The 18,451-nt window shown below is 36.2% G+C and overlaps 3 protein-coding genes across 4 annotated transcripts in view; 1 reads left to right on the forward strand and 2 right to left on the reverse strand.

The window, feature by feature from the left end:
* Positions 1 to 18,451, forward strand: part of LOC128518591 (deleted in malignant brain tumors 1 protein-like) — a 173,717-nt gene that overhangs the window by 107,719 nt on the left and 47,547 nt on the right. The gene's annotated exons all lie outside the window — the stretch shown is intronic.
* On the reverse strand, positions 1,275 to 7,059 carry rrm2b (ribonucleotide reductase M2 b). Its single transcript, XM_053491763.1, has 9 exons — positions 6,924 to 7,059; positions 5,949 to 6,098; positions 5,551 to 5,667; positions 4,109 to 4,242; positions 3,115 to 3,209; positions 2,874 to 3,007; positions 2,401 to 2,505; positions 2,196 to 2,309; positions 1,275 to 2,008 (listed from the first exon to the last, which is right to left on the reverse strand). Exons 1-9 carry the CDS (start codon positions 6,966 to 6,968, stop codon positions 1,856 to 1,858), a joined length of 1,047 nt encoding a protein of 348 aa, XP_053347738.1. The 5' UTR covers positions 6,969 to 7,059; the 3' UTR covers positions 1,275 to 1,855.
* Positions 8,649 to 17,252, reverse strand: azin1b (antizyme inhibitor 1b). Of its 2 annotated transcripts, none has more exons than XM_053491758.1 (12): positions 17,086 to 17,252; positions 14,256 to 14,399; positions 13,480 to 13,655; positions 12,329 to 12,502; positions 12,058 to 12,230; positions 11,824 to 11,952; positions 11,660 to 11,741; positions 11,473 to 11,547; positions 11,219 to 11,372; positions 10,344 to 10,456; positions 10,016 to 10,233; positions 8,649 to 9,919 (listed from the first exon to the last, which is right to left on the reverse strand). In XM_053491758.1, exons 3-12 carry the CDS (start codon positions 13,579 to 13,581, stop codon positions 9,844 to 9,846), a joined length of 1,296 nt encoding a protein of 431 aa, XP_053347733.1. In that variant the 5' UTR covers positions 13,582 to 13,655; positions 14,256 to 14,399; positions 17,086 to 17,252; the 3' UTR covers positions 8,649 to 9,843. The 2 variants fall into 2 exon arrangements, with proteins under 2 accessions (XP_053347733.1, XP_053347732.1); XM_053491757.1 differs by having other exon boundaries at positions 11,207 to 11,372.

Below are 18,451 nucleotides of genomic sequence, written 5' to 3' on the forward strand. Positions count from 1 at the left end.
TATAATTCCTAAAAAATGCCCATGTCATCAGGAAAGGAAAAAACACCTGGTCATTCAATACGTTCAGGTTGTCAACTGACTTTATTTTATTGCCCATCACTCTGCAATAGGGTAAATCTGGACTCAACATGACCTTTTTCCCTTGATCCAAATCCCAATTTTTATGCTCCCAAGCAAACTTAAGCCTTTTTCCTGCCAAGCTTTTTAGAGAAAATCATATAAACTCTAGTTGTATTAAACATAGCTGTGATTATATGATGCAACTTAACTGGCCATCCAAGTGATCTCTGATCAGGGTCTGATTTTTTATTTTTATTTTTTTCACAAAATTTCTTCTGGCAAAACTTGCTTGATACAAGTCAATATTTTGACCCTTCTGAAATGATTTTTTTCTGGCTGGGTAGTGTAGGAAAATAAATCCCCCCATGGGGGTTGTAATACAGCCTCACACAAAGCAGAGATATTTATAAGTGATTGATTTTTCTTTAAAATCACAGGCCAAAGTGTGTGATTCCTTTTGTACTTCAGTTATTTGCCAATGATTAACATGTCTAATTCATGACACCACACACTTTTATAGTTACATTTATTGCTATGGAACATAAAACAAGCTAATACATGCTGTCTCTTCAATGCGAGTATAGCAGTTATTACAAACTGTCTGATTCAGCCTCTCTTCAACAACTCAACATTATCTCCATTTGCATTGAACCATATCATGCTATTTTCATGCTTATAACGACATTTCCAGTTGTGTATTATTCCTAACATAATTGTTCTTTTGTAGGTCGTTTCCACTTAAATGGACATAATTTTATAATAGGGTACTAAAGTAACAAAACATTGTGTAGAAGGACAATGTCACTGCCTCTTTGCTTGGGCCATTAATAAAAAGGGACCACTAAATATAACTTGTGTGGTGAAGCATTATCATCAAATCAATGAACAAGTACTGTAGAAGTCATGAACACCTGAGCAGTAAAACTACAATGAAGAAGTAACCAGGCTAATTTTTACAGTGTCTAGAAAACTAACAAAGCTGGTGCACCTGATGCGCTTATCCCATCACCATGCACTAGCTCTAGAAACAGCCTGTTAAGGTAGTGAAGCCAGTTTTATCTTGTCAGTCCTAACTTTTATTTTTACAGGATTTAAGCACCAGGATTAAGCTTATCGTCCAAACACAAATTAATACCAACATAGGAAGATGACACAAGCTACAGATGCAATGCCATATACCAATAAGAAACATTTACACTCAATATTTTTTTTTTTACAAATCTCTATTTAATGTTTGTTTTTCATAATTTACTGAATACACTGGATCAGAGGCATAAATAAAGTACACTTTTCAGAATAAGCCATCGTTTTCCTGTAAATCAAATAACATTAAGACCAATGAGAAAATACATTTAGCGTAAAAGATTAACAGCTTTCCGATAATGACCTTACATTATTTTATGTAACAACAATAAGCAAGGACCAGATTAGACATATTTTAACAACATGCTAAGCTGGTTTAAACAAAATACCATGAGAAAAACTATCACTATTTATGAACAAAATAATGAAATAGAAATATAATTACTGTTTCACTCAACACTCAATAATAATAAATCTGCACCTTTGGCATTCATCTTCACTCATTAATACATTTTTCAGCAGTTTAAAAGCAATTAAATAAAAACAGTCTAGAGTCCAGGAACACAACAAAAACAAATAAATAAAAGAACACTGACACAGTTGCATTAACTTTGCTTGTAAAAGTTTCACTGGCTCTGTAAAAATACTTTTATTTTAGTAATGTAGACTCTTTCTAGTAAAAAGAATTTACTATTTGTAACTGTATAAAGCTTTAAAAATCTGCATCGAGAGTGAATTCAGAGTCCACTGTATTTGACATTACTCCAAACCGTTGATACTCAGCCACACGTTTCTCGAAGAAGTTTGTTTTTCCTTCCAATGAGATGAACTCCATGAAATCAAACGGGTTTTCCGCGTTGTATATCTTTTAGGAAATAAAACAGAATTTGAAATCATGAAAATAAAATCAGTTATCCCAGGCACAAACGCTAACACAAATTTAACTAGTTATATCAAAACATGACTAAGACAATGACATTGGTTAATCAATCAATCAGTTAGTTAGTTAGTGAACAAATTGGTATTTAGTTATTTAATATTAAATTACTAACTTTGGGTATTCCTAATTCTGTTAACAACCGGTCTGCCACAAACTCGATGTACTGGTTCATCAAAGAGCTGTTAATCCCAATTAGGTCAATTGGTAAAGCATCAGTCAGAAACTCCTGCAAAAAACAAACACTTTTGTTTCTGTCATTATAACACATAAAATGAATCACACTTTTACAGTAAGTTGGCTTTTATGACGGCACTGACCTGTTCAATGCTAACAGCTTTAGTGATAATATCCTTTATTCTGTTGGCTGATGGCTTTTTCAACAAGTGGCTGTACAGAAGGCAGGCAAAATTACAGTGCAAACCCTGTGAATGCAAAATTAGATTGTTACCGCTGCCTAAAAAAATGCTTTTTTAGTCCTCAGAAATAAACTCACAGGCCACTTGAACAGAAATATCTAATCAGAAAATCACATGACAGTAACTCAATGCATTTGGGCATGTAGACAAGATGATCTGTCAAAGCTCAAACTGAGTGTCAGAATTTAAGGGTGATTTAAGTGACTTTGAACATGGCTTGTTTGTTGGTGCTGAGTACTGGTCTGAGTATTTCCAAAACTGCTGATCTACTGGGATTTTTAGCACCATGAATCTATCCCATGAACAATTAAGGCTGCTCTGCAGGCAAAAAGGCACCAAACCCATTAGTTTTGATTAGTCAAACTTATTTTTACCTCATCTCTGCTGATGAGCTCGTTGGAGTAGGTGAGTCCAGGCATCAAACCTCTTTTCTTCAGCCAGAAGATGGCAGCAAAAGATCCTGAGAAAAAGATTCCTTCAACCGCTGCAAATGCTACTAATCTCTCCCCTGTGAATAAGACATACCTAAACTTCACAAACCTATTCAAGCATAAATAAAGAAGGAGACTCAAACAGTAACTCCTCTGAAGGGTAAATATATAAGGTGCAACTTGCCAAATGTAGAGGTTGCATCAGAGATCCACTGCAGGGCCCAGTCAGCTTTTCTTTTTACACAAGGCAAGATTTCAATGGCATTAAACAAACAGTCCCTAGAAAAGTTCGACAGGACATTAGAAAAATTAACAATAACAATTTGGGTAATATGTTCCTGAGAGTACAGTGTTCTATATTTTTAATTTGAATCCATAGTTAATAAATGCAGCTGATAATGATAATAAAAATTACAGGTACTGAGGCAAAAATATCGGATTTATCATGTGTCTTTTACTTTTTAGTAGTATATTGTATTTTTTTAAGAGAACAGCATAACACAAAGGTAACTATTAAATATTAATAGAGCAGTAAATAGAGAAACCCTGACACAGGCTACTGTATATTTTAAACTACTATAAAGATATACATGCTACAGTAAATTACTATATATTTTTAAGATAAAACCTTTTATAAATTTGCAGTCCCTCTCTGCTTATGCTGTGTGGGGTCTCAGGGAGCTTAGAGCTTGTCCCAAGGAACGCAAAAAACAAGGTGGAGGACCCCCCTGAATGGAAGAGTGCACAGGCACTCACTCACTCACTCACTCACTCACTCACTCATACGTCCAAATCAGACACTTATGACAATCTGGAAGCACCAATCTGTCTATACTGCATATCTTTAGACTGCAAAAAAAAACTATAGGACCCGGAAGAAACTCAACGCATGAGGAGAATATGCAAACACCACACACAGACCGACTGTAGTCCAGATTTGAACACTCCCCCTACCCAGGAGGTGCGAGGTAACGATGCTAACCGCTAAGCCACGTGCCCCCAGACTCTGGCATGTTACTTTGTGAACCACATTATGTAAAACAGTTAACTGTTATGAAAACCAGTTAACCTCATTGAGCACTGAACTGCCAAAGGCTGCACCTGCAACTACTATTTAAATATTTATTCTATATGTAGCTGCGAGTCTAAAAACTTCTCCCCCAGTGGTGGACCCTCACCTCTCCTTTAGATCCCTGATGTATGTGTTAATTAGCAGGCTGTACATCTCTGAGTGCACATTTTCAATGAGGATCTGGAAGCCATAGAAAGCGCGGGCCTCTGGAACTTGCACCTCCTGACTGAATCTCTGCACCTGCACAATGTAAGAATCAATCATGCTAGAACAGAAGCTTTTTTTGGGTCACATATACAGTATTGTGTAAAAGTCTTAGGACAAACTTTTTTTATTTCATGTGCAAATCAGATATTTTGTGTGCGGATTGAATGGCTCGCCGTAGCAAGCCTTTAACAGAAGCAGTTGAAAGACTGACATTATTGAGTCAGTACAAAAACTAACATTTCTGTTTTCCAAAAAATTACAAAAAAAAAAAAAAATTAATAGGAAATGCATGCAAAAAAAGAAGCAGGTGCAATACGCAAAGTCCTCCATAGAACTGTGGGGGATTCTGTAGCATGCTCTTAACTTAAATTTAGCCTTAAAAAGTTGCTAATTGCACAAACTGTACGAGACAATAAAAGGTTCTCAAAGTGTTGTCATACCATATAATGACTATGTTTTATTAATTACTATTTACTGGCATTCTTGCTCACCGCTTTCCATTTTGTTACAAAACCGGCACCAGAGCCAGCATCATCCATGATACAGCACCCTTTGAGGGGCTGCAAGGCACAGGTGTTAGCTCAATGCTCCACCAGTGGCATGGTGTGGGCTTCAAAACCCAATCTTCTGCTTCAAAACGCAACTCGGGTGACCTGAGTGGTGACCTCAATAATGACCCCATATCATATCACTTACCACTGATTACCTCATATCATACCACATTTTATCTTAGAAAAATCATTTTGACTAGCATAAAATCCAATTTTTGCTTAAATAACAATTTCTTGATTCTGGTTGGGACAGAAACGGTTGAATAACACTCTAACATTAAGTGCTGATGAAACAACTGGTATTATTTTACTGGTAATCCGTAATGTTACACTTAATAATAAGTTATATATTTAAATTATGTAATAAATTATAACAATCATAATAATGAACAAATAAAACTTGCAATGCGTTGTTACTCTGATGTGTCAATCTTACTTTTAACTTGATTTATAAAATGGGCCAAGTTAAACTATGTCCAACTAATTTACAAAACACCTGAGCTGACATTACTTATGTTGCTGGAGCACTCTTACAGAGATATTCCATTAAAAAACATCCATAGTCTGACCTCTGATTTCAGGAAAAACGCTGGGTCCGTCCATTTGTTTAAACATCATGAGCAAAGATTTGTAGTCAATGCAGAAATAAATAAGCAGCCAGTGCTGCTGATGTTTAAGATGAATGTGCTCTACCTTTCTTTTCCTTGTGGGGACACAAGGCTCGGAATATACTGCTTAGAATAACAAGGACTGCAAAATGCTTAAATGTCAATGCATGAGAGAAGTTTACCAAGTTCTCAATGACAATGCCATCACTTGCTGCAAAGAAAGCCAAGACATGGGATATAAAATGTCTTTCCTCAGGCTTCAGGCTTTCCCAGTGGGCCAAATCCTTTGACAAATCTACCTGCAAAAATAAAAACATTCAGAAATGCTGAACACAGGCTTTTATGTAAGTTATAGGTCATTAAAGTACATTACATTACAACATCCATCTCATGCCTTTGTTTAAAAAAAAAATCAATTAGGTACTAAGTACACTGTTGCCTAAGCATGCAAAACGATACTATTGTAAGGAATGTTGCAAGCACTATCCTTGTACAAAAACTCCCATGTTGCCTTGTATCACAGTCAGATATGGTAGTATGATGTTATAAATGTGTTATACATGACAAATGATCTCATTACCTCTTCAACTGTCCAAAACGAAGCCTGTGCCTGTTTGTACATTTTCCACATGTCAGGATACTGAATGGGAAAGATGACAAATCGCCTTTTGTTCTGTCTGAGAAGGGGCTCGTCGTCAACACTCTTTGGGTCCATGTCCTTGTGGCCATTCTGCAAAAAAAAAAAAAAAAGAAAGAAAAGAAAAACACATCACAATCAGAATATGATGCAAAGTTAATGAGTTTCTAATGCAATGTCTAAAACTGGGAACCAAAAGACAAAAAAGACAATGTCTAAAACTGCAGGAGGTAAAGCCAGATGAGAAATTAAAGGGTTTAGATGTTTAAATCACAACTAGGTACAAAAGTTATATCTGAATATATTTATATAGGATGTATAAGGGATGGGGGGAAAGTGATTCAGTTATGAATCGTGATTCTTTTAAGTGCCGAAAAGAACTGTCACAGACTCCAAAATCGTATTTTATGGCATTACATTATTAAAAATAGCACACGTTAAAAGCCTCTGATCTGCCTTTTTCTCCAAAGTCTCTAAGCAAATTAGTCTTAAACCCAACCCATTACAAACGTTTACACCAATTTCACCAACAATAACAAAGTTTAAAGTTTAAAATTGTTACAAAATTGGGGGAAATATAATAGCGAATGAAGATATTTATAAAAATCGTGATACTTAACGAATCGCAACTTTAATCGAATCGGCTCCGAGGTATCGTGATAATATCGTATCGGGAGGTGATTCAAATCCTTAATATCTAAGCAGAAAAACAATTAACACTTCTGTATTTAATATTTTAAGATTGTTTTATCTTATGATATTGTTATTATAACTCTATTAACACACACGGTTTAAAAACGCAGCTACACGACTGATCTCAGGACGTTTGTCTTTGTTATCATATGAAAGCTTACAAAACAGTTTAGATAACAGTGAAATATTTAAACTCCCTTCGCACAATCAGCATATTTTATTTACCTGATATCCTTGGGAGTCGCTCGGCATGATCAAATCTGCCTCCATTATGGACACATCACTTTTAGCACCAGAGAAGTGGTGTTTAAAGCCGGGTTGTCAGTATAACATCGACACTAATACGATGACGGTCTAGCTAACTCCCTCTGCTCTAGCAGGCACTGATTACGCATGCGCGGCGCATGCGCACATTACGACGGTACCACGTGCGTATGTCGGTCATTTCTTACCCTTCGATATGGCTTCAGTATTCTAAGTATTCACTGATATATTTACACGTCAGTCCAACAAATGATTAAAACTTGACACATTTTCACTACGTTATTCAAATATAATATTTATTCCTAACTTTTCTGTCTATAGCTTGTTGTGGTAAACTTGTGGGGCCAGGGGTAGCTCAGTGGTTAAGGCATTGGACTACAGTTCGGAAGATCCCAGGTTCAAACCCCACAACCACCTAGTTGCCACTGTTGGGCCCTTGAGCAAGGCCCTTAACCCTCAACTGCTCAGATGTGTAATGAGATAAAAAAAAAAGAAAAAAAATTTTTAAGTCGCTCTGGATAAGAGCGTCTGCCAAATGCCTAAATGTAAAATGTAACTTCATCCATCCAGGAACCTCTGTAGTCTAACTAAGGACCGTGGAGGCCAGTATAAACCAGAACTTTCACACAGCTTCATGAGCGAATTCCCATGAACATCCTAGGAAGAGTAGAAATTAAGAGGAAAAAAAGGGACTGGTACAACGTGGTAAAACAAACAAAAAAAAAAGCACATAGGAACGTATTTTGTAACTCTATAAACAAAACATTTTGAGCATACACCTCAGATAATACAAAATAATATTCTATGTAAGTAAGCATTTATACAAAAATACTTATAAATTAAATTTTAAAAAATTATAAAGGAGGAAAGTCAAAGAAATCTAAGACACTGGATACTGTTTATAATATTTTTAACAGTATGCCTCTTACGGTATGATAAATGATCACACCAAGCGTATTTATAAAATTAAAACGTAACTGTTCCAACATGTTGTAAGCATAATGAGAGACTCCAGGAGTTGCTGTTATTAGAAAAAGATAATTCATGGTGGCATCCTGTAAATAAATTGTTGATTATTTTATTACAGCAGCACACTGTGCTTTACTGATTTCTTGAACAGGCTTGTACGCTGATTATGTAACTCCTAGCAGTGTACAATATGGTGATAAGTGAAGTCTGAGGCACAAGTTTTTGCTTGAGGTCCCCATAATGAAAATCAGTTGGTAGGTTATGTTTTAGAAAATTTCCAATATGAAATAGTAGATAAAGCTGTAGCTTAATATATAAGAATTGCTGAAATAGGTGACCATGTAGAATAGTATATTTCTTTACATGATTATGAAGTAGTATTATATTATAAATATTATTTATTATACACCAAAATGGTGTGACGCACTGCCCCAAAAGCTGCCATTGTAATATGCTTAGCTGCAGGTTCTGTATGGCTTATAATCAAAACAACAAGAAAAGAAAAAAAACAGTACTTGCCATTAAGAACAGCTGCATTTATAACTTGCCAAATCTACCACCTGTAACTTACCAAAACATCTTAAAACAGACATGCTGGTGATGATACTGGCTGATACTTTAGCCAAAATTGTTATAAGTTTTATAACATAAAAAGGGTGCATTTAGTCACATTTAAACTATAACTAGTAATATGAAAAAAAAGAGAGAAACAAAACCTTTCAGACAAGAAAATGTATTATTTTACGGTTAGTAGTTTCATTACTTTAACACAATATTATAGTCAAAAAACAGGCCATGGTCCATAATTATTTCTTTAGACAAAAATAATTTACATTTCTAACAAGATGATTTCATTTGCCACTGTGGAAATACAGGCATTTTAGCAATAGATTTGGGAACAAGAGTAGCATTTTTAAGATATGATTAAGTTTTACTGTGATAAATTTCAAAATTAACCTGATTCTGCTTTTACAAAATCCTAAATAAAACACATTAGGGGTACTTTTACACCATTCATAAAAGAATGATGTATTTTTTAATTAAAATACATGACCAAATCTTGGATATTCATAATAAAATGTATGAATGTTAGAGTATGTATCGAAAGTTTGACTGGTACTCAGAATAGGTTTGAGTAATCTTGCTTGGGATCACCATCCCTTATCTCAGAGGTTCCTTTAATGTCGAACATACATCTGTCATAATTATGTAAGGAAAGAGTGCAGGTGCCTAACGTTCTTACGACGAGTCTTTTGAGGTCACAAATTTGATCATGGCACACAACCAAGATGCAACTTGAAATACAGACCAATACTGGGAAATAGTGCCACAAGTGTTGCAATGGAAACATAGCAGTGAGTTTAGTTGCACTCCACAGTTCTAGAAACCCATGGTCAAGAATAAGGGGTAAGCACAAATATCGAAATTTCACTGTGTCAAACTACACACAGGGCTGTAATACACTTAACTCTATTATCTAAAATAACTCATTAAAATCACATTTGATTTTAATATACACAAGTGCATAATGGTGCAACAGACAACTCATTTACAAGACCATCAGCAGGTAATCAGTAAATAATTAAATTAATTAAACAATTATGTAAACGATTTTTGATAAAGAAACCCAAATAGGATTCCATCTCCACAGCCATCCATTTTGTTGCATATGTTATTACTAAATATATGAGGCTTTTTGACTCTTCCATTTGGCTGACCCAAAAAAAAAGGCATTTCAACCAATAAAATGTGAGAAACTAAGACAAGAACAATTATTTTGTGATCCCAAATGCCACTGGTCATCATGTTTTCTTAGTAGCTAAGCATTAACCGTTCTGCTTATGGCTGTTGGTTTATTCACTGTAGAGGTCATTTAATCACCCGAGTCGGAGAGCAGAGACAGTGTTTTTAACTACAAGCCATATGGGACTAATGAAAAGTTCTTCATGGTGTTGTCAAGCAAGATTCCCGCCTCCTGTATCTCAAACCTGTGGGACACAAGAAGAAATGTAAGAAGATGCATTACAAAACTCGTAACACAAAAATTACATGAAAAAAAAAAGTGTCAGTTTGCTCTTAATTACCAGGAGCTTTCAGAAATGGTGTAATACACAGGTGGTTTTTCAGAGTCACTGATGACCGCTGTCTCCTCATGGCCACTGGCCCCCATGTTTTTAAAGATGAGCCAGTCTCCAACCGAGAGCTCAGGAAGGAAGCAGTGCTCTACCACCTGGTCCAAAGCGTCACAGGATGGACCCCACAGGCTACTGGAGAACACCAGCTCATCTGCCGAGAGTGACATCTGCAAACAAGACAAATACAGAACTCAAATGACTGGCACATGTACAAGCCAGTTTATGCTGGCTCATTCTGAATGCTTTTATACATGTTCATTTGTTTTTGATTCTTTACCTTGTGCACTGTGGGACATGGAATGATGTTTCCCAACAGCTTGCCAACAAATGATCCGAATACACCATCGCTCAAATAGTACAAAAATTCAGGGTCATCGCTTGGAGTCAGCTCTGTTAAAGAATAAAGTGACACAAAACTTTAAATTGAAGTGCGACAAGTAGGAGTTTAAGTTTAAATAACACAGACGAGGAGCATACAGGCTCTGAGACCACATTCTTGCTCCAACATTAGATTGCTGGAGTTACGAGCTTTAAGATTTTTTGAGTTACTAAAACCCATTACCACTGAAATCAGTCAAAAATCAACTGAAATCAACACTGAGAACACTGTGTACAAAAAGGCGTGACCACAAAATCAGCTCTAGGTGTGGCTTTCCATAATAAAGGCACCACTGTTTGCTTTATTTACTGTTAACTATAGAATCTGCGTGTTGAAGGCAAACATTTCACCTTGCACGTTACACAATATATATTTACACAAATATATAGTATGTGTCAGTATCACTATGTTCTATACACATATACACACAGAATGCTTCTTTTCGTACTTCATACACGTCATACACTATGTGGCCAAAAATATATGGACACATGAGCCAATCACACCAATATGTACTTCCCATCATAGATTTAGTCTGTCCTCTGTATTGGTGCAACGAAAGCAACTAGTTATCAAGGCCAACAAAAACATCTTTTTTTATAATGTAATTACTATAATTTATATTTTAGTTTGGCATACCTATAATAAAACCTAAGAAAATGTGCTGACAGCGATTGCTGCTATGTTACTGTGACTCAGTAAAAGTAAGGAAAAAAAGTTGCCATGTAATTCAATGTCAGTACTGGGATTAAATAACCCACCTTTAGACTCACCATGGAGATCTCCGGCTACCAATTTCTTGCCAATGACATTTACAACCAGGGTAAAAGAGGAAGACACGTAAAAGGTTCCCGGCTCAGCAATCACTTGCACTCCAGACATAACAGGAAAATAGGCCTCCAACAACGGTCTAATAGCAGCATGGGTCTGTTCGAGGGAGAAAAGATATTTATAAAAAAAAAAAAAAAAAAGAAAGAAAGAATTCCAAAACAACAATATAAAAGTTTTAAAAAGTTTTGTGAGTTACCTGTTTTAACTGATACTCAGAACCACTGAATCCACTCCCAATATCCAAAATCTCCATATTAAACCCAAGCTCCTCCTGTAGAAGAATAAAGCATCAGTGATATGAACTTTGATCTTTGGCATAAAATAAGAGCTCACTAATTTCCATAAGCATTATTTATGTATATGAATTCCTTCTTCCTACTCACCCCCATATCAAAAACACACCGGGCATCAGACAGGGCATGGGCATACACTTGAGAGTCTTTGCATGACGCTGGTACCTGGAATCTGAACAATTATAAAGATCATGTGAATTTTCTGAAATGTTCGGCTAATTATATGTTTTTGTTGCTTTAAATAAAATACTTACACTACACCAACCACATCCATTCCCAGCTCCTTGGCAGCTTCTAAAAGATGCCTGCAACTTTTCAGCGAGCAGCCAAACACCATGCTTGCCTCCTCTGTTTGAGCCTCGGTGCACAACTGCAAGAGCAGCCTGTAAAGAAAAATAAACTATTAACCCGAATCCTGAGCATCAAACATAAAACAAGACATTAAGTATGAAAATCCAAAATGTTTGTGTCAGATAATGAAAACTGACTTGGCGTTTGGGTGAGCACGGGCGATTTTTCCAAGCTCAGCCTCGTTATCGCACACCAGGTAGTCGACGCCGTTCTTGGCAGCGTGTTTGATGTGGGACTGCTGTTTGCAGACACCAGACAGGATGATGTTTGTAGGAGAGACGTCATGATTGAGTACCATTGAAACTTCGGCCTAAAAGATTTCCAGGAAAAGAAAAAAATAAATAAGACATAAGCTAAAACAGAGATAATTTCTGATTATAAAAATACAAGTAAGAAAACAAAAATCACCTTATTTGCACACACAAAACCGACTCCTAGAGCAGCCAGTATCTCAATGACTGCAGGGCTGCTGTTACATTTGACAGGGTAGAACGGCCGAACATGGGGTAGGGTGCCCTGCCACAGAACATGCTGCTGCAGTAACGCGCCGAGGTCAGCCACAACAAATGCATTTTTTTCCGCCTGGGGACCAAAAAAAATAAAGACATGAGTAATGTGACGGTACTGGCTCAGTAATAAATGAATAAAATGCACTGCACATAATACATAAATGCACAACCTGACCCGCTCAACTGCAAGTCTGGATTTTATCCAATCTTAAGGTGTGTTGTGTATAAATGAATAAATAAGGTAAATGCTATCAAGTATTAACATGATACTACGATGCACATTATTTATCAACATGAGTAGAATTTCGTAAGAACTACACATGTATTCCTACCGATATTGGTGCTGATACCAGCTTTAAATACGACAATACTATATAATGTAAGACGTATGTGTGAAATTTGACAGCAGTAAAAACATGACAAGCACGAACACATGATCTTGACATATTTCATGAGTGATGATGACAATTAAATCAAAGCAGACTGCAAACTTTGCTCTGTAAAAAAACACAAAAAAACCCACACCAAGAAGTGCAGAGAAACTGTCAAGCTGTAAATGTACTGAGTACTGCAACACACATGTGCACAGGTTCTACAAATTTGTTCATCAGCCAACTGATGCCAACATCGTAATATTTTAGCCTTAAAATTCTGCAAAGCTTCAGAAAGGCAAGAAAATTATCTACAGACAGGTTCAGATAAGCAAAAAAAGCAATTAACACATAGAACTATTATTCCTCACCATCACCCACCGAATTGTGCAAATAAAAGCAGTAAAACTAAACACTACAGAAAAATTCATTTCTGCTTTTTAAACACATGATTTTCCTTCGCAACCCTAATTAAGCTGAGCTAATTAACATAGCCAGCAATAATAATTCATTTAAAATCTACAAGTTAACACTATAAAGAATCAACCCATTATACCAAATTGGATCCCAAGATACCGACTGCTTACTATCAAGGATGTTATTCAGCTACGCTCGGCAAGATGGTGAGAATTCTTTCCTCGCCACATTATTAAAAGGCATAATAAATCGATCCACTCACCAAAGCTTGTTCATAAATGCGGCTGTCAATGACATCTTCGAGGGTTGTCCCGCCCTCAAGCAGGTCAACAGTGTAGTTCAGTTCATCAGTAAATCCTTTCATCTCAACCGTAGTCCGCAGATCCGACAATCATAGAGAGTGTACTGAGCCTTTGGGTCCTGTTAATATGCAACAAACTGCAAAAAAAAAAAAAAAAAAAAAAAAACTATGTAATCACTATGAGCACTTTTTTTTTTTTTTTTACATAAATAACAGTGCTGGTTGTTTTAAACTTTTCTGCTTAACTCATTAGTTCGGTGTACTGTTCACAAATGATGTTGACTTTGGACAGCTGGGACAGATAATAGTATTTGAAATTATTGACCTTAAATGCACCTATTTGCTTTTTACACACACAAACAACAATGCGCTTGTCTGGGGATGTTCATACAAGCAAAGGTGTGTAATCTCACACAGGACTCAACAGTTCTATTTTTTTTTTTTTGCAAAAAGCACCTGGTGTCAATTTAAAATCTTCATGACCTTTTGTGTTTGGATGAAAATTTTGTTGAATAGCAGATGCTATTTCATGCTCAATGGGAAAAATGAGCCAGGCATATGTTTCATTTTAAAAGGCTTTTTTTTTTTTAGCACCATTCCTTTTTTTTTTTAGAAACAAATAAAAATAATAATTAAAAAATTCTAAAGTATGGGCTATATATCAGTGACTTGGTAAGCTGGACTTCTTACTTACTGTGACACTACAACCAGCTAATTCAGAATGGTTTGACACTCACATGGACTAGCTGGGAGATGGATTTCTCCCGCTATCAGCTAGGATCCCAAGGCGGCTCCGCGTTGAAGTCGAATTGCTCGCGGTAGAGTGCCTTCCCTAGGCCTTCTGGGTAGCGCTTATACACTTGTACAGAAAGAGGGGAGCCCTGTAAGGGAAAACAAACAATTAAAGAAAAAAAAATACTTAACAACATACTATATACCATACTGTGAGTGTGGATTTTATCCAACCAAGGTTTTGCTTTGTATAAATAAATAAAAGCAATCCTTTTTATTTATTGAAAGTATTTAAACAAGATCTCACATATTCCCAAATTTAGCAACAAAAATATCTCCTATTTTTAAAGACCTGACCACAACAGATATCAGTAATAAAGCAGACAAAGCCACATATTTGTTAGGTATGACAAAGCCTAAAAGCCAGTATGTGTCACTGATAAACACATCATATGCCAGCTGTTGTGGTACTGTAGCTAAGAATAACCCTTAAGCTTATACACTTAGGCTTGCAAAATTAAGTTTTCCTAAATCCAAGCAACAATGCATACTGTATCTACTCACCCAGGTGCACGGTGACCTTTTCGTCACCCGTTATTATCTACGATAAAATCAGGCCACCATAAAGCACCAATTCTAATTCATGATAATAATAAATCACAGGCATTCGACTACCATTAATAAATGACCCGACACAAAACATTAATTAGAATGGGATTTTTCAGATATGGTGGAGTGGCAAATATTGTCAAGCTGGTCTGAACAAGGCCATAGATTATCCAATAAAATTAGTAAATATTTTAATAAAAGAGCATTATTGGATTGTTAGCAGATCCAACTAAAGATTAATGTAGGCCAATAAACTTTTTTTAAAAGGATAAGTGAGGAAAGCCCAAGTATTACGTAGGGTTGTGTTATCACATTTTGAAAACAGGAAATGAAGCTGGATCACCGAACACAAAACACACAGTTCTAAAAGCTTGCACAACACACAAGTACACTGTGTGCACTGACGCACGTGCCCCTGATGGTGGTTCCCGAGTGGAGAACACACACACAGAGAAACAGAGAGAGAGAGAGAGAGAGAGAGAGAGAGAGAGAGAGAGAGAGATTGAGTGCAACAAGGAGGGTGGAATATGACAACATTAAACAAGTAAATAAGTAATCAAACTAATTATTAAAAGTAGAAATAACTATTTAAATAGTCACACTGTTTTATCAGTATTGAATTACACTACTGTTCCTCTAAAGTTTCACAAACTTTCCTTATTAATATAAAACTTTCCCTTAAGCCAGTGATTTTCTGAGATTTTCTCGAACCTCAACCTGAAACATTAACCAGCACAGGGCCATAGCTCGCAGTGGAAATCTTCAATTTTATTTTTATAGCACTTTTAACAACGGTCATTGTCGCAAAGCAACTTTACAGAATCTAAAGAAAATTAGGGGAAATGAGTATGAAATGTTTGTCCCTGATGAGCAGGCAGAGGGAGATAGTGGCAAGAAAAAACTCACAGCTGATCAGCATTTGACCCCGCCCACTGAGTTTGATGGGTGACTTTGACAGATTTAATTATTTCATGGTGTGTAACAAAATGGTGACTAGCGGCAATGAAATAATTAAACTAATCATTAAATCAATCAATCATAAAAGACATTATAAGTTTAAATATTTAATTATTTACTGACTGAAATTTAATGACTTAATTCTAATCTTAACAGGTTATTTAATTACATTTATTTAGCTAATATTATTATACAGTATTATACGGTGACCAATAATGATAAGATTTAATTATTTGTCACATGTACCTTACAGCGCAATGAAATGATTTTTTAGTTAGGAAGCTGGGTTCAGAGAGCAGGGTCAGCCAGGATACAGCGCCCCTGAAGCCCCCAGGGAAGGTTGATCAAGCCTTGGTTTAAGGGCTCAACATGGCGGTAACTTTGTGGTGCCGGGGCTTGAACCCCTCTTAACGTACTATAATTAATTTCATCATCATTAGTATTAGTATTTATTCTTGTTAGTTATTGTTAGTAATAGCAATTATAGTTAAATTTTCTTGTCTAAGGGTCAATAACAAAAATAATAAAATTATTCAAAATGTGAGTGAATAGTTATTATTATTGCTATCATCATCACCACCACCAGTTTCAGTATTGATATTTATTTTTGTTAATTATTGTTGATATTATTGATGGAATATGACGTAAGGGAATGACGTAAGCAACTGCTATAACTTATGGAAACAGTTTCTAAATAAGCGTCAGCGGTGTCAATAAGAAGTCTCAAATATTCTTGTTTATGGATCAATAACAAATAAATAAATGAATACATAATAACAATAAAAAATTATTATTTAAAGTATGAGGAGTGAAAAGTTTTTGTTATTATTTAGACATCACTAGGGGGGAAACTGTCATTAACTCAAGCAATAGTTACTCCTAACTAATAAAAACATACACACACATAAATATATATTTACTTTTCTTTTATGAGAGTACATTTTGTTAGTTGCTCCACTAAAGCCACTGAGCAATCACATGGTCCACTGTCCCGGATTCAGTCAAATGAATCAACTGCAAAACGCCTTTTTAACACACAGTTGTATATCAGGTTTATTATGGACACAACAACCTTCTAATCATTAAATGTCTACAAAACACACTGACAGCCCGGTCTTCCGACATTTTCCACATAACTACAGCGTATGATCAGGTTAATCCACACATACACAGCGCCGAGCACAACGCCAGGCGCCATGTTGTAGCTCATCTCCCGCTATACAAACACACACAACAGTGTAGGATGGAATAGCTTTAAATCGCACTTACGTGAGATAACGGCTTGAAGGTTTTGGAAGATCGTCTCCTCTTTTTCGGCGGAATTTTTAAAGAGTAGTGGGGACACAAGGGGAAGAAAGATAAGCGGCCGTTTTTGCCATATACTCGCGAATCAACGGTTTGTAACACACACAAGCGCCTGGCTCTCGTCTACAGAAATGGTCGCCTCAGAAAGGAGATCAATGAGGTAGTGGAAGAGTGCGTGGGCGTGTCCTTACAATACGAACCAATCACCGACCGTTTCTTCGTAGGAACGTAAATTTACTGGGTTGAGCGTGTGTCAATCATGCTTTCCATCAGCCAATCGCATGAGTAGAAGATGTTTGAAGAAGACAGCCAAATATGCATTTCCGCGCGTTTATAGGGGAAGTCGCTTCGTGTGAGTTGACCGTTGCTCTGGTGACGCAACACACGCTTGATACTAACATGTTGATAACCTTGGAGTCCAAGCACCTCTTGTTTTGTCTAAAAAATCCTTCTTCTTGTTAATAATAAATTTCTTATTATACAGCACGGGTTTGTCATGTATACATATACACATCTGGTGATCCACTGGATTTATTGGACCAGGAGGTGGTGTACACGCTGGACAGGGTGCCAATGCATCGCAGGGCATGGATTTATTATACTACAGTATTTGGCAGAATGTCAATATGTAAAGTACATAAATGTTTCCTTGATATTTAAGTAAATGATCATTAAGACCAGTCTCATTTACGTTTACATTTAGGCATTTGGCAGACGCTCTTATCCAGAGCAACTTACAAAAAGTGCTTTAAAGTTTACATCATTGGATACATACAGTACTTACACTGGGTTAACTAGGTTAATAACTAAGTGCCATTAGTTCAACACAACTGGGAAGAGTTTTTTTTTTTCAGTCTCCTCACCTTGAGCTCACCCCCATCCCTTCCTACACACTTTCACACTAACATTTCTGGCAAACTTTGGGAACTCAGCCTCAGCTATATCTACCACACATACAGGTACAAACAAGATAAGAAAACTTTATTAATCCCGGAGGAAATTCTTGTGCCATGGGGCTGGTCCAACACCAAAGAGCGTAAAAAAAATATATTTTTTGGAGAATGTACTTCTCAAAAGTCATTCTTACTCTTTATTAAGTTCTTGTTGCTGCTTAACATTATACATTATAACCAGCATTGGCTTTTTACATTTTAAAAAAGCATTTTACAAACTTATAAAAGACGAACCTACTAAAGCCACATGATAAACACAGTCATAAATCCATGTCATTTGCATGAATTTGAGCTTCAGGCAATGCTCACTCTGTTTGAAACTATTAGATGAACTGTGTAACACAAGTAAACCCAACTTTTTTGGTTAATTACTTGTT

Source organism: Clarias gariepinus, chromosome 3 (assembly GCF_024256425.1).
Source record: "Clarias gariepinus isolate MV-2021 ecotype Netherlands chromosome 3, CGAR_prim_01v2, whole genome shotgun sequence".
Taxonomy (NCBI): Eukaryota; Metazoa; Chordata; class Actinopteri; order Siluriformes; family Clariidae; genus Clarias; species Clarias gariepinus.